Below are 17,465 nucleotides of genomic sequence, written 5' to 3' on the forward strand. Positions count from 1 at the left end.
GTATAAAGGCATATGCAGGAAAATGCAGTGCTTCTATGGAATTTGCTGCTGCCTGCCTAAGCATCTTCAGAAACATGGTTTTCCATGCCAAAAAACATTTCTGTTTCACAGCAGCTATAATATGCATGTGAACTGCCATGCAACTGGAGCTCACACATGCAACTGTCTTTCCTTACCAGCCATTATTCTCTGGGCTTCGTATGGCTCCATATAGCCGGTGTTCTCCCCTTTTCCCATTCTGTTCAATTCACTTTTGGCATCAAACGGATCTGAGTAGTCATCAGCTATCAACACCTGAAAGACAGGAAGGAGACTGTTACTAAAGTCTCCAGTGTGCAAAGCAGAAGGCAATGACATCCTATCAGCAAATAAAAACACCTTCACTCAGCTGCATCCTATGCCATCTTCAAAGTACAGTCCTGGTTCAGAGGATAAATACACAATTGCCACAGATTAGTTACTAAATGGTACTGAAATACCAGTGTGCACCTATTTATACCAGAAACCTCATGAAGGCAGAGTCCATGTCAAAAGGATTTCTGACTAGTACAAGCAATGGAATGATTCAGATGGACAAATTAGAAAGAGCCAACCAGTCAGCAAATTCAATCCAGTGCGAATCTTATTAGAGAAGTCTACTAATATTCAAGAAAAAAACCCACTCCTTCCCTTGCACATACTTCATCTCCTCTGCTTTTAAGTTTTATGAGCTACAACTGAAAATATTGCGAGAAACTTTAAAAATAAACATTCTAAAGCTCCTCTTTTCACTGCATTAATAAGAAGCCTTTTAATTTTAGATCTTGAGAAAAGCAAGACACAAAACAAACCTCTTGGCTAAACTTAAACCCTCAAAACCATCTGTGCCATTCTTTCGCTCAAAGGAACATTATTTTTATTTATATTTTGTGGACCGAGACAAAAGATAACAAAAATAAATTATCTGTCAGAAAACATTTTCTTCTCCACTAGGAAACTAAAAAAAATCTGAAGGTTTGAAAATTTCACATTTGACATTACATGACTCTGCTTTCTTGACAACTGCAAAATCATGGTATGCTGTGTAGGACCTATCTATAGGTTTTTCATCAGTCAATTAAGTCACAGGAATCAGTCCTCCCCATAATTGAAGTGGTAGAGCTAATCTTTGTTTCTAGGATGTGACAAGCAGACTGGGGCAAAGACAGAAATCCTCCTATGAGAAATACTGCAGAGCACAGAGACAGAATCTACAACAGGCAAAAGAGTCTGAAGCAAACAAAAGCAGGCAGAGGCAGGCTTCAACATCAGAATCCCTATGAAACCCTAAGATCATTCAGGTGGGAGAGAACCACAAGAGATCACCCTATCCAACTCACCACTCAAAGCAAGGCAAACCTAAAGTGTTTTGCCCAGACTGCTTACTTTATTTACAAGGGATTTTTCCACTGAGTTACTTCACATTTTTAAGACAAGCACTAGTAAGACTTACAGCACAGTGCTACTCCAACAGTTTCAATATTTTCAACAAAGAACCGGGAGTACACTGCCAGCTGAGAGACTGAGGCGGCATCTGCTTCTGTCTCCTGCTGCCAGCGTATCCCACCAGTCAGAGAAGAAAAACAGGACACACAAGTATTCACAGATCAAACACCTGCACAAGTGCCATGGAATAAATGAACACTCTATTAGGAAAGACAGATCTCCTTTAAGATTAGGAAACAAAACATCTAACACACTTCAGAGTCATTACTCAGGCCCCATAACACTGGCACATAGCAATTTTATACTACTTATTTTGCTTATTTTAATACCAAGACTGACGTTTTAATTATGGGTTTTTCGGGTTTTCTTCCACTCAGAGCTTAAAGTGACTGGAAGCTTTTTTCTTGACCAGAAATCACCAGACTGACGTGGATCATCAAGAGAGGAAAACATAATTCTTTCTTTCACTTGGTGTCCAAAATTACTCCCTCATTATTTCGAAAACAGTTAACACAAAGGGAAAAAGTCCCCTCCCCCCTGTCTGGCAACATATGCCCAAGGAGCAAATCAAGTGACAGCAGCTGCACACCCTTGAGACAAAGAGGACGTGTATAACGCAGCAGTAATTTCTCCTAGTCACAAGGGCAGTTTTATTTCCAAAAGTGATGCAGCTGAAATGCCATCCATGTTGCCTTCTGCTCCAAGCCTGTCAAGAGCTGCTAGGCGGCTGCATGTGCTCTGTGCTACTCTCCTTTGCAAATGTTGACACATAGTACTTGCCAATCCTTTGCTCAACTGTACTAGAACACAAAACAGAAAGCAGACTTAGCACAGCTATTTGACATTTCTTCTTCTTCATTTGCCCGAAGTATACTAGGAGGAAAATTATACATAAAAGATGCTGTCAAACAAGACCACACCCCCCCCCCCCCAAAAAAAAAGCCACCCAAAAAACTCCAACCTAAATAACATCCTCTCACAGCAAATACCAAACCCACCTTTCAGCACTCAGGCAGAAAGAGCAACCATTCCTGGAACTGTCTATCTTATTACAAGTGGATTACAATGCTGAGCTGTCAGAGGACTCCCGAGCTGACTGTTACTGTTTCCACATATACTAAAATTCAGTAATTCTCAGCCTAGATGTAGCAGCTGGCCAGTGCCAGAATTTGATTTCTTCTATACTTGCTAACAGCTATAAATTCTCCACTTCTAGGAAGTCTCAAGTATTTCCATTTCTTTCAAAAAAAACCTCAAAGGAGTATGACTGCTGGTTTTGTTATAACATACTTACTGTAAATGTCTGAACTGCTTTTGACAACCCTATTTCAGAGGATTATTCTTCCTGTTTTCAGAGATCTCAAGCAGAAAGAGTTCCTACTCTGCAAGACTTTTTGCCATCTCCACATAAGCTACTTTTAGCTTAAAGAGCTCACCTTCCAAGCCTCTATGCTTGAGAGACAAAGTATAGACAAAGTACAGACAAAAACTTTTGATGAAACAGAAGGTTCTGAGTACATGAATTTTCTAGTCAAACAAAACACTTGCTTCATGACAGATGGTATTAATACACTGTTCTCATACCCCTTTCATGCTATCCTGAGAAAAAGCATTCCAATGTTAAACAAATATCACAGGTACATGCCTTGCATATGCAGTGGGGGCTCTGCAGATCATTATCTTGATCGCCTTCATGCCACATGGGGAAGATCCACTGTGAGAACAGCATGCTGTCACCTCTTCCCCACAGGCATGTCGGAGCAGGTCTTGTGACAACCAATGTGCTCCTGTGTTCACCAGAGCTCATTTGCTTTCCAGAAAGAGGCATTGTGTTTGTTTATATATCTCCCAACAACCTTTCAACCACTGCCCAGCAAACTGGTCTCAGTCAGGCATTTCTTTTCTACAGTCCAGAGGCCAAGGCGAGCACAGGAGATCTCAGGTTAGGGCCTGCATGCAGTGCCCCTTCCACAGCTTTGATTTAGTGCGCTTCCAAGGCAAATGGCTAAACTCGTTTGACTGGTCTCCAAACTGATCCTTCATGTTACTGACTGACAAACACTGGACAGGAGGTAAAAGATAATGGACAGCATCCACTGTCTACAAATGCATCCCTCCAAGAAGTCTCAGCTAGTTAGACTATCCAGGATCTAATGCTGTACTTGCCACATCTACCCTGGACATAATCAGAGGAATGGCAATATGTTGAAATTTTCTATGCACAGCTAAAGACAGCTTTCATATGCAGAGGATGACCTTTGGAGCAGGACATATTTAATGTGGCTCCCTGCTCTGCCAAATCCAGCCACCGTCCTCACAGGTCCAGTCTGTCAAAATGAAAACATAGCTATCAGGAATCCCCAGAAGGCAGTCATCCAGATTCCAAATTAATGTCAAAGTCAGTTTCATTTGTCAGGGTTATTGTCAAAGACCTATGGCTTATCTCTTGAGAGAATGCGAGATCTACATTCTGAGTGTGGGCTAGGAGCTCCTACAACTACCGATCCCTGCTCTATTCAAGCCTGTTCTATGATATCCCATACATATATGATACTATTTTCTATTTTTGTATATATGTAGATGTAGTACTTAGAGACATCAGTAACATCAAGCAAAAGAAACTAATGCATAAATAGAAGTGCAGTTATTAAAATAAGTCAATAACCATTTAGAGAACACTTGCTTGCAGGGGCTCTTCCTTGCAGGTTGCTAGTTACAAGTCAGAAGATAGAGAAAAAGAGCACAGCTCAGTTACCAGACAAGTTGACAAATTAAAAACCATAACTCTCACTAAAGAGTTCATCAGCAGATACAAGATCAAAAGCCCAGAAAATTACATATAAGCTGAGACTGAGGTTGGTTTATCCTTCTATTATATATTAATTAAGTTGCAAGCTTCACTGTTGATGCATAGTCTTTGTTCTTCTACAGGCTTAAAAAAAGTCTGACAAATATTACCATATTAAACATATCAAGTTTAAATAAGTATTTGCATATACAAAAGCATAATCTGCATATGCATCCACAGGAAGAAACCAAAGAACACACCTAAGTACATAATTTCACAGGTATCTCTATCTGACTAAACTAAACATTTTAAAGGGAATGAAAAAGAAGGAAACAAATAAGAACTCACCACACTGAAAAAATAGAGGTAATCTCTTTTTTTAATTGAACAGAAATGCAGAAGATGCAATAAAATGCAAGCTATCTTTAAAACACTAACATCAGCACAGAACTGTTAGCTATTTCACTAATTTAGTGGCTATTGTGATTAAGGACACACTGTTCTAGAAGAATCCAAGAGAAATTATAATACACAACATGTAGCAAAAAATCTAAAATACTTTTCCTGTCCACCAGACCTTTGGGGAATTTATTAGGGGATATTTACTTTAAAGATTTCTTTTTATTAAATAATATATATTATTATATTATCAGTATTAAATAGCAGAATGGTTTGGGTTGGAATGGACCTTAAAGACTCTAGTTCCAAACTCCTTGCCATGGGCAGGCACATACTTATATAACTGTATAATGGCAGACCATATATTCCTCTTTCAACTTCTGTGAGTTGCAATTGAGCCCACCAATATCGCAGATAACAGCATGTGCCTATCAGCAAAGATACAGAAGACAAGGGCACTTAAAAACTGAATATATCTCTGAGAATACCACAGTTAACACATTTAACACAATGTAATGAAAATTCTTCATCCTCTCTGAGAATTTGTATTCACAAAAGACTAGTCCCTAGCTGCAGTAGAAATCACTCTAAATTAGCACAGAATGGCCTGAGTTAGATAGGACCTTATAGATCATCTTGTTCCAACCCCTCTGCTATGGACAGGGATGCCTTTAGATAGACCAGGCTGCTCAGAGCCCCATCCAACCTGGCCTTGTACACTTCCAGGGATGGGGCATCCACATCTTCTCTGGGCAACCTGGGCTTCATCAGCTTCACAGTCAAGAACTTCTTCCTAAAATGTAATGTAAATCTACTTTCATTACAAAGCCATTCTCCCTTGCTCTGTCACTATATGCCCTTGTAAAAAAGTCCCTCTCCAGATTTCTTGTAGGGTCCCTGCAGATAGTGGAAGGCTCCATTTAGGTGACCCCAAAGCCTTCTCTTCACCCAGCTGAACAACCCCAGTTCCCTCAACCTTTCCTCATATGAGAGGCGCTCTATCCATCTAATCATCATGGTGGCCAACGGTGAGTAACAATATTAAATGGGGGGAGCTGTGTTGTTATTTTGTTTGGTTGGTGTTGTGTTGTACTGGTTGCAGATTTTTTGCAGGGGTATGTCTGGCGTTTTTTCACAACATGATATTTTTGGCAAATGCCAGATTTTTCTCTTTGACCCCAAGGAACCTCCAGGTCTCACATCCCAAACATGCCCTAAGCAGATGTTTCCTAAATAATTATATTTTCATGTAAAATTCAGGCAACTACACATAAGAAACATCTCTGATGTTGAAACCTGAACAAAGCTCAGCCTGCATACAGCAGGACTGTGAAGTTGGTCTTGATTTATTTTCCATATTAATAAAGATTTCCACTTTTCTTCCATGAAGCACTGAATTCAGGAACCTGTTGGATAACGCTCCCTGTAACCAAGTATCACTTTTTATTAAAAATAAATTTCACAGCCTTGGAAAACATGCTAATAGAGTGATCTGTACATGACCAGATTCTTGAAAGGACCAGGAAAAATAAATTGAGGGCATTTAATACCTTGCTATCAAGTCAGAAATTTAGGGTATGATTCTAGAGGACTACCCTACAGATAAAATGTATATAGAGTCTTTCCTCCTAGTCCTAAACTTGGGTATTAAGAAAGACCAACACTAGCTCTGACCCTGGAAGGAATCACAGACCTCATTCATAGTGGTGACTTCCAAAGAATGACACATCTCATCTAAACGGTAATTGAAACACAAATTAGGAAATGTGGTGCCTAAATTTCTCAGAATCTGTGAACTGATAGTGAGGTGCTGGGGGAAAAACCCACAGTATTTAATAACAGGATTTCAAGAGCTATTCTTCCACATAGAAGGTTTGGTGCTCAGTAAAGGTGATTGTTCTTGAGTTTTTATAAGTCCACACACTCACACGGACAAAACTGAACTGCTAACAAGTTGATACAAATAAGTTCTTGCCTTCTTGCCCTCCATTTCTCTCCTCTATTCCCAGGCAGTAACTGAAGTCCCCTGCCATCCCATATGTGTCACTGGTTCACAAAGGGCAATGCACACCACTCTCCACATGGCAGGCAATGCAGCACTTCCTGCTCAAAGTTTAAAAATGTGTTTGTACCTTTCCCCTCAGAAAGAAACAAGTGCTTCCTTGATCCATCCATTAAAGTATTTTAAATCTGAAAATACAGCTTTGAGGATATTTCAGTAGATCTAAGAGTTGTTGAAGGATAGACTAACAGAAAAATTAAGATATATTGTTCTCTTTAGAAAACACATTTTTAAAAAAAAAAGCTTAAAAATTGTACCCCTTTTATGTCATTAGCAGAATATATCTTGTAAAACAATTAAACAATTTTCCACACTTCCTGAGAATGCACAACTACTCCAAAACCACACCTTATGTCTGTTTCCTTGCAAATAGACTGTCTAACAGTAACATTTACAAAAACAACAGCCTATCCAGCAAGATCTGCACCACAGTCCTTTCCTATCTCTTGCTAGAATCCACCATTATGCTGTTTCAACTGCTTATGAGAATATCACTTCCTCCACTTCCAAACCATGCCTACCATACTGTTAGTTAAGGATACAGCCACAATGACACAGGAACAGCAAAGGAGTAAAAAGTCAAACCATATTGTTTGCCACCAGGCAGTGGTTAGCACAAGCAAGGACATATACAAAGGTGTTTAGAGACACAAACATCTCTCTTACAGCATTGTCAGTGAGCCTGGGGAGCAAAGAATCTTATAAAACTAGACATTTCTTCAGTGATCCAAGAAATAAAATGGTAAACTGGCCACAAGATCAGATAGCAAACTACAAGATTACATGCAAACCTATTGTTTAAAAAGAGAAACACAGCTTCATCTTTTTCCTTTCTAGATCCTTCCTCCTCATTAATCAGGCTAAAATACTTACTTGAATTCCCATACAATTTTTGCTGTTCCTAATTTCTCATTTAGAGTTAGAATACCCTTTGAATCATAGTAAATTGCATAACCTTATTTAGCCTAGAGAAGGTTTTACTGCCACATATACATTACAACAGTCTAATGCTGACAGTTGGTGTGCAAGTTTACCTGAAGTTGGATATGTAAAATAACATAGTACAGATGTCTTTCCTCATCTGGACAGTTTTCAAGGAAAGTCTGCAGGTAATATGTGTGCTATCATGCAGTAGTAAGAAAGCTGCATTTATGGTGACGCCAGTGTTGCAGCAGAACAAGTCCATCCCCTTGTTCAAAGGCAGTATCTGAGGAACTTTCTTACAGTGGAGTTAAGATGCTTACTGCAAAGGTATACACACGATACACTCTTCCCGAAGTCTACCACTCCCTTCTTAAATCTCCACGTGATCCAACTCCTTCATACTCTTTCCTGATAGTCTTTCTCTGTTTGTATCTCTTTGTGTCCAGAAGTCTGACAATTTGGATAGCTTCCAAAGTCATGAGTGTTCCAAGCAGTGCATACAGTGCAGATGCCAGGCACACTCGTAACTGAACAGCCTACTACATCATTCCAAAAAAGTTTTGAAGCCAAGACTCCAAAGTCTCATGCTGTATCTAAATATCCTCCTCTTCACAAGACTGCTGTAGTCCCTTAATCATAAGACTGACATATGAGAAAAAAATTGCATTTCTAGCCGCGTTATAGCTGCCCTGTAACAACATCGATACACAGAAAAACTATAACTTCCTGCCTTTATGTATGGCCTTGCCTAAGCAATTAACGCACAACCAGCAGCCATGACTATTTCTTTTCTTTTACTCAAAGACAGAGCCATATAACAATGGGAACCACATGAAGAGAGGAGGACTATTTCAGAACCAACCATATGGAGGCAGCTTGAAACTCTGCTGCAATGGATGAAACACGGGAATAAGACACTGAGTTAAATTTGTAGTTTAGGATCTCTAGAAATAATATTCTCTGATACAAATAATCTCAACACTGTTTAGACATTTCAAGTGTTTTCTCAGTATTTCACCTTGAAATACCAGCTGCAAGATTCTTTTAAATGCACATGACTTATTCTCAGTTTAAAGATCAAATAAAATATAGACCTTCCATATACAAAAATAAGACAAGCATCTGCTCAAACATAAAACAGTATTTTAATAATATAAAGATCTTAATAATGCTGTACAGAGTCTAATCACTTTTATGCAAGATGTCAGAAGTTCAAAAAGGTATACTACTTTGCTAGTCTACTGCAAAGGCACATGTTTCTTACGCATAGATAGTATTTTCAGAACTTTGTACATACATCAAGTCAGCAGCTCTGCTGTCCTGAACAGTTGCCTGGTTGATTGCTGCTGCTGCACAACATTCACATGATTTTGCACTAGATCGACTCTGACTGTGCAGAATCAAGTTATTCTCTACTGCTTCAGATACATCCTGTCTTGCCATTAAAGACTATTTGTACTATTTGAAAATACTGAGTGCTTGCTTGACAAAAATAGCTAGAATTTTTAGGCTGTAGGTTGAACTTCATTGGAACTACAAGGTTATGTTGTCTAAGTTAAACAGCGATTACAGTACAGCCTGGAGCTAACAATATGTAGATTAATAATAATTAAACTGGACAAAACTAGCATTTTAAATATTATTTAAAAAATAATAGATCACAGCTTATGGACTGCAACAACCATATTACAACAAGGATGGCATAACCAACAAAACATACAGCAAGCAACTGGTAACAAAATAGAAAACCAGAAGTAAGAAGACCCCAGACCCCAATGCTGCTGTTTGTCCAGACTGTCATGTGAGGGATAGGGAGTTTGGACTGTAAGTGTATAATTGCCTAGGGATTTATTTGTTCAGAGTCCCTGTGTTGAGGCACTACCAGATACCATAACTGACCTGTGCCAACAAACCTATCTAATGAAGAAGGGAGATTAATGTCAAAAATTTCTTTAACACCTGTGGAAATGGATCTTGCAACTTGCAGTGTCTTCTGCATTCAATATAAAGAATTGTTACATTGTTCTGTCTCTACTGAACAGAGATAGTGCAAAATGCTGCTCATTATGAAATAAATGTCTTTTAAAGGACAATGTGCTATGAACCCAGGTTTAAATATTAAGAACCTCCTGTGATGAAGTATGATACAGCTGTTTTTAGGAAATATCTCAGGTTCTTTAGCTGCTAAACCTGGCAGAGAAATGGTTATGTTCAAATACATAATAGGTGAAAACATATCTGAAGTATTCTTCCACACAGACACTTTCCCCTCAGTTATTACTTCAGGGATTTACACACACCAAGTGTGTGTAAATCCAGATAGAAGACAATCACTCAGAAAGATTTCAGCTTATTTCTTTTGATCTCCATTCACAAGTGGTTTGCCTAGTGAGCTGGTCTTAAACAAAGTCTTGTGTTTATGCTTACACAAATACAGGAGATGCCAGATTCATCTAGAATACAACCACATGTTGTTTCAACTTGCCCACACTCCCTAGCTTCTTTGTAGCAAGCAAATAAATTAAGCTCTCACAAGCCAGCACTACAGATGGAAGCCAATAATTTCCTTATCCACCATACCAAAGGACCTGAACTCCTTCAGCCATTAATTGTAACACACCCTGCTCTCCCTTGTCTGAAGGCAAACACCACAGTTGAAGTCCCCAAACCCACCTAACTGTATTACCTACATAATAAAAAAAAATCCACCCAACAATATGAATTCAAACACATCTGGAAATGATGACTCTCATTGCATCTGTTGTAGAGGTTAGTCACCTCACTACTAAAAGGTGCATGGCAATTTGGATTTGTCTGTTTCAGCTTTAATTGGTATTTCCACTGCTACATATCAAAACTTCCTGAATCCCAGATAGATTATATCTCTCTGGCTACTTTACCAGCCTTTGTCTAAAATCTTGCATAATATAATCATGTCTGCCACCACTTTAAATCTCCATCCCCTTTACTCCCTGAATCAGCTACTTTACAATTTTTCTTTTCCTCTGGGAATTTCAGCTAACCAATCTGCCACTCTCTGTACTTTGCCATTTGCCCTTTATAAGTAACCACACCAAACAAGCACCTCCATGAATCTCCTTCCCATTCCAGTAACTCTTTCAAGTATGACACACAACTGAGATTTTCATCCAGTTCTTTACTGATGACAAACCACAGAAGATATAAAATTGCTCACTGAATATGCTAAAACCCCTACTTCTCACTTCTCCATCAACACAAAGGAAAACAGCACTCTATCCTTCTAAATGAATTCAGAAAAAAACCCACCACCAAAATACTGAAACAGTGATGCTGGAATGAAACACAAACATTTAACAGGCATTACTGGATCATTAAACACTAACATACTTCTGTGAAGACAGAACTATTATGGCCCTTAGTTATTTTTTTATTCCTAAACTGTTTACTAGCTTATGCTATCTTACACACAGCATAAAAAACCCAGTTTTTAAAATGTTTTTAGCATGTCTGTGAATTCTTATGAAGCAGACCTCTAGCTTTGGGGGGTTTTATTCCATATTTACTGTATTCCTATTATAATTTAGAGAAGTTTATTTTCAATTGCTTTCTTCGCTAATGAACTACAGACTCTCAGTTAACTAAATTTCCAATTTTTCTTCCTCAGTGAATCACAGGTGTAGAAGAGAAGCAGTTCCTTGCTGGCCCACTATGACCCCTACTTAGCAAGTTCACCTGTCAAACTCTACATTTTGGGGCTGCGAAATAAATGAGATTTCACGTCCATTGCTGGGATGAACTAACACAATTGAACAAAAGGCAAGCTACGTTGCATAAAAATGCTGTTGCAGGCAGCCACAGTTGGCTTTTCTCAGATGCATTTAGATTTCCTGCTTGTCACATATAGTTTTCTCTTTTAATAATTGGGGAAAAAAACCCCTAAATATGAGAATTTTTGCCTACAAGTTTCAGAACCTGCAACAAGGGCTTGGGACCAGCATACCGATTTATGACCGTTACAAAGCAGCACGTTACCTAGCAACAAATACGTATTTTCTGATAAAAATTGCTTCAGTATGGTCTAAAATTGAACAGAGATTTTTAAAAAAGAAAAAGAAATACATTCTGCCCCAAGCACTTGTTTTTGCTGAAAGGCGTTCCCTAAAAGAGGATGCCTAATATCAGTGTAGGAAATTTAAAGACTGAATAGATTGTAACATATAGTGGAAAACATAGTGAGATGCTAGCCTTTAATCAACCACTTCCACAAAAAAAAGTTGCTTCCAGTCAGGAACACCTACTAAGACAACAGAATAAATCCTAGATTTTTCACCCTATATCATCACCATCATAAGCAGATTTCTTTGGAATTCCACCTGGACAGATATAATTTATCAAGTTGTCATGGAAGTGTGGCAATGCAATCATGTTACATATTTAAACATGTACACAGAGATCATTTAGACAGATAACATTCAGAACATACCTGAAATTCCTGTGATGTGACTATTATCCTGGAGTTGAAAATGCCAATTAACAAAATAGAGAAACATTTATTTCCAATACATGAGAGAAACTGAACTATACTCACAAGACCAACACAGGCAAGAGGATGTGCTGTTCCTAAAAAAAAATTAATGCTATTCCCTCTCTAACTTCAGTTTCCAAGACCAGTACTTTCCAGGGTTGTGTCTAGAATGTTTTGTTAAAATTTGAAGAGAAGGACCAGTAAAAGACAGGATAACGTTTGCAACTGGGCAAGTAGCTATGGAATTTGCTTCAGCCACAAACCAGTTGGAAACACAGCTATCATGGAAGTTGCCCTGCTATTGTAACACAGGACTTTGAACCACCTTAAACAATGAACTACGAGGTAAGAAGTTTATAAATAAACAAATGACAAACTCTCTCCATAAAACCAGTTTATTTTTTATATATGACTGTCCAATACCACACGCAGTGTCGCTGAGGCCTCTGTCTGGGGTCACAAGCACAAGGCTTTTCAAGGGCCTCTAGCACTCCCCAAGCATCCCCCTAACGATTCATATCCTGTTCTGCAGGGTCACAAAAAGAGCTTTGGTACCCATCATGAGGCTGGCAGTGAACTGTGCCTCAAAGGAGGGCCAGACACACCTGGGAACGTGTCCCATCAGAAGGAAAGTGAGCTTGAAGCCATAAGGACAGGGCACCATCACTTCACGCGCTACCCCTGCACGTGCCCCGCATGACCTAAAGCATTAAAGAGGGCCAGGCCACCCAATGAAGGATGGCTGAGAACAGAGGCAACTCCAGATGTACAGCAGCTGGTCCCCTGGCCAAAAGTCCTTCCAGGGCCTAACGTAGCCCCAGCTCTAGGAGCACAACACTTACTTTATCTTTCATGGCAGAGGGGGCAGCAACCGTCGGCTGCTTGGAGCCCTTGCTGAGCTTCTTGCTGGCGCCGTCGCCGCCTCCACCGCCGCTCTCCACCTTGATCAGCCGGTGCTTAGGGGAGATGTACTTCACTTCGGGTGGCGTCGCCGGGCGGCGCTCGCTGTGGCTGCGGAAGAGGTGCGGGGACCCGGTGGTGGGAGGCGTGGCGCAGCACGACGAAGAGGAGGAGGAGGAGGAAGCCTTGAGGGCTCCCTCGCCCAGGTCCTCGGGCGCCGAGTAGTCCGGGCGGCACATGGCGCGCAGCTTGCGCAGGGACGAGCCGGGCCCGCTGTAGGGGTCCTCGAAGTCGCGGTCCTTCTGGGCGCGGTAGGCGCGGAGCAGGTCGCTGGTGTCGTCGCGCGGACGGCGGCGCGAAAAGCCGGGCGAGGTGTGATGGTGGTGGAGGTGGAGGTGCGGCGGCCCCTCGGGGCGGGGCGCGCTACCGGCACCGTTGCGCTTCTCCCGGTAGTCGGGCCGCGGGGGCTGCGGAGGGCTCTTGGTCTTGCTGTTGCCCAGGCTGAAGTACTTATTCAGCCATTTGGCCATCGTCTCTCCCGGTCGCGGCCTCAGCACCGCTGCGCGCTGCCCCCGGCGCCCCGCGCCCCAGCCCCGCTCGCCGCCCGCATGGAGGAGCGGGTCGGCGGGGCGGGCCGGGCGCCCCGCTCCGCGCACTCCCCGCTCTCCCGCTGCCAGCGGCTGGAAGGGCCCCGCCGAGCCCCTCGGCTTCCCGGCGGGAGGGAGCCGCTCCCGGCCCGAGCCAGGCGCTCGCCGTAGCTCCGCGCCCGCCCCCGCGGCTCCGGGTCTACCGCGACCTCAACCCCGCTGCTCCGCGCTGGCAGCGCAGCCCAGCCTGACCTCAGCACGCACCGGAGAGGCGGGGGACGCATCTGCATGCGGGGCCCGCCCACCGCCGCGGCCGGGCGGGGCCGCGCCAGGTGCCGGCGGGGCGGTGCGGATGGGCCGGCCCTGCGCGGGGCGGCGTCGGGGCCGGTGCCGCCGCCGGTGTCGCCTCAGCCCCGCTTCGGCTCCGGCGCGACGGGATCCGCCGGGGATTCTCCGCTGCGCCCTCTAACGGGCGGGGGGGGGAGCTGCCGCCGTGAGGAAGGCGGAGGTGCCTTCCCGTTCCTTTCCTGGGTGCCTCCGCCTGCCGTCTGGAGGGGCCGTGGGACCTGCAGCCACCACCTGCACAGTTTGAACTCTGAATTCTCTACTGCTGCTACCTGTGTGTCCCCCTTCCCCTCCCCCTATGGTGGGGTAGGAGGGTTCCAGCTTGCGCCTAAAAACGAACCAAGCCCTGGTTTTGGCCAGGGCTGAGCCTAAACAAACAGGATGTTGCATATTTTTTGGCAGGTACTTTTGCCATGTGTGTTCCTAGGTAAGGGATACAGTAAATCAAATGCAGAGATGATACTTGTGCGGATCGTGCTGCTCAGCTTGTGTGTTGCTAGAAGGATTTGTCAGCTGGGCCACTACAGTTGCAGCCACTTAGTATTGCTCTTTTAATCTTTCTCCATCTGCCCAAAGGTAAACATATACTACAGCAGGTTTTCCTAAGTTCTGTCTGCCCAGCTGTGATAGTCTCACTATATCTTTAGCCCTCATCCTAGTGCTGATTTGGTCTGGTTTTAGGGAATGCTGAGGCATTGAGTGGATGTTCAAATGAGGATAGGAATACCTGCAGGCTGATCTCTCCAGGCCTAACTCTGCCACAATGAAAAAGTTAAGCAAAAGAAGAAGTACTCAGATGATAGCTTGGCCTGTGGTGCTTCAATTGTGCATTATCATCAGTGACAGGAGAGTTTGTTGCAGTTTTGTTCTGTCTACACTGCATAGTGGAATGCAGTTTCAAATGAAGAGATAGAGAATGCCTAACAATTGCGTTTTAAAAAATCTTCTGCTAATCAGAATTCAGATCTATCAATAAAAGAAATAAAAAAAAAAAATAATTCCCCCAATGCAAATCTGTGCAGAGTTTTCCAGAGCTATACCTTCATGTGAAGCATCGTTTCCCCATTGCTTTATAAAGTCCATCAATGCAGAGAGATGAGCAAGAAGGGGAACCCTATTCATATAGTTCAAAACTTTGCACAACAACACTGCTGTTTCACTAGGAGCTGTGGACATATTCCTAATATGATGTGCTGGTTTTGGCTCAGGTACAGTTAATTTTCTTCACAATAGCTATTACAGGGCTATTTGTGCTGAAACCAGCATTATTTATCCAGAGCAGTTTTGGTTACTGATGAGCAGTGCTTACACAGAGCCAAGGCCTTGTTTTCTCACACCACCCCAGCAGTGAGCAAACTCGGGGTGCACAAAAGCTTGGGATGGCAACAACCCAGGACAGCTGACTTCAACCAACCATATGATTCCATATCATATGGCATCACACTCAGCATATAAAACTGGGGGGAGAAGAAGGAAGGGAGGGATGTTCGGAGTGTTAACATCTGTCTTCCCTAGCATGCTTTCTGCACAGAAGCGGGGCTGAAAATTAGACTTGAGACGCAAACCTGTTTTGAAGATAAGAAAGGCAATGTCATGCAGAGTTTGGAGAGGGTTGTGAAGATGTCAGGCACAGTATGTTTGCACTGTTGTTTATAATCATTTGGGACTTGCAGCTCTTTTAACCTTTTTATAATCAGAATAGTGGAGGGAAGGGAAGAGGAAACCTTTATCTACTTATTACTACAAGTTGTCTTTGTATTGCCCTGTTGCATTTTGGCAAACCCCTGTCTAGCTCCCTGTTAGGATTATTGAAGCCCTATTATGTATCAGACACATACCTGCAATGTATTTACACACCCACAGCCAGTCATGAATTATGAGGGCAAAATGGACTCAGCTATATTAATGAGTTAATTCTCTTATGAAATAAAGATAGACTAGATTTACATATGAAGTTTTTATCTGGCTTTATGTACCCTTTTAACCTTGCTCTTGGCTACACATTTCTCTATAAGAAGCCTCATTCTCTCTGAGTTTGGGCACTATTCTTGCAGTTTGCTCAACATAGGCACATCTGTATGTTTTAGTGAGCACCTGAGAACAAACCTCCTCCCCTGTAAGCACAGGCTTCAATTGTAATTCCTTCCTGCAGTATTTTCATCAAGTTGTGTTGAAAGGAGGGTTGCATGCTCCCTTTACAGCCATTAGCAAATTTTTCTTTTTACATCCTTCGTGTTGGTCTCCTGTCTCTGCTCAGCATATTCATCCTGTCTGACTACAGAGATTTTTTTCTCAGAGCAAGTTCTCAGCCTGAGCCTGAGCAGTGAGTGTCCTGTTTCTTGGCTGGCTAGTACCTGGGTCTCGCAGGGGGTTGCAAGGCTCCCAGTAGTTGCTGATTCAGGAATGCTATATTTTAGGCCCTTTGCATGAGAGCGATTTTTTTTCCCTGAGGCAAGACGAGTCTCAATTTCTTTAAAACTCAAAGGATCTCATTACCCAGAAGTCTAGCAGATTCCTAATTCCTGTTCTGCCAGTCAGGGGAGGGGCGAGAAAGCCCCGGCCGTGCTCCAAACCCAGCCTGATAGTGTCCCTTGTGGCTCAGTGAGGAACCTCGTTCTCTTCCCTGCATTTACAGGCACCTTGTGAAGTGACAAGCGAACAAACGCACATCGATGCAGGGAAGCTTCTCTAATACTTCAAAATTTGTCTAAAGTTGTCACTCAGAAGTGTGAGAGGATAGGAACTCTGGGTGTGCAGGATAACCGTAGGAATACCCAAACCTGGATAAATACCTACAAATGAATAATATGAATACCTACAGAATAATCTGTAAAACCGGCATAGCAGAGAAGTAGAATCAAGAATTCCATTGTCTCTCTAATCTCAGAGATTGTTCCAATACAAATCTGCAAGGCCCACAATATTTTTGCATGTGCACAAGATGCTTTCCAAACTCGGTCTGCTCATGCAGGGTACATCTACACCTGCAGGACTCCTGTCCCTGCTCTGAGTCATTTTCACACATATTTTTGAAGGAAACAGGCTTTGTCTTTTTTTTGTCTAGAACTTTGACCACATTTTTTAAGTTCTGCTTGGCAGGTTTCCAGCTTTTATGGGGTTTTTTTTGCCAAACAGGAGGAGGAAGGGGTGATTAGGAAAGTGAACTTTTTCTGTGAAATAACAAATCCTAAAATGTTATTATCTGAATAGAAAATCTACTTCTTCTCAGATCTGCATTTCTTGAAGCATAAATAATTCACAGTTTCTTTCAGCTTAGGGAATTAGTAAAAAAGAGTCTCTTACCTTTTGATACAGGCATATCCTCGCACACAAGTCACTAATTTGTGCTAATGTTCACACTCCTAATCATATTAATTTAATGAAATAATGAAGTTAAGTAGCATCTAATCTGGAATTTATAAGGTCCTGTTTCCTCTCACACTCCTGATTTCCATGTATAATAGGAGTTGCAGTACATGCGGTGCATTT

General features: G+C 42.1%; 1 protein-coding gene across 1 annotated transcript in view; it reads right to left on the reverse strand.

Annotated features, from left to right (window-relative positions):
- SHB (SH2 domain containing adaptor protein B) overlaps positions 1-14,071 on the reverse strand; it is a 67,374-nt gene extending 53,303 nt beyond the window's left edge. The window contains exons 1-2 of the mRNA XM_005486291.4: positions 12,987-14,071; positions 177-294 (exon numbers count right to left, since the gene is read on the reverse strand). Coding sequence (XP_005486348.2) covers positions 177-294; positions 12,987-13,574 — 706 coding nt within the window. The 5' untranslated portion in view covers positions 13,575-14,071. The remainder of the gene's footprint in view (positions 1-176; positions 295-12,986) is intronic.
- Between the last annotated feature and the right edge of the window lie 3,394 nt (positions 14,072-17,465).

The sequence above is a fragment of the Zonotrichia albicollis genome, chromosome Z (assembly GCF_047830755.1).
Source record: "Zonotrichia albicollis isolate bZonAlb1 chromosome Z, bZonAlb1.hap1, whole genome shotgun sequence".
In the NCBI taxonomy this organism is placed as follows: domain Eukaryota; kingdom Metazoa; phylum Chordata; class Aves; order Passeriformes; family Passerellidae; genus Zonotrichia; species Zonotrichia albicollis.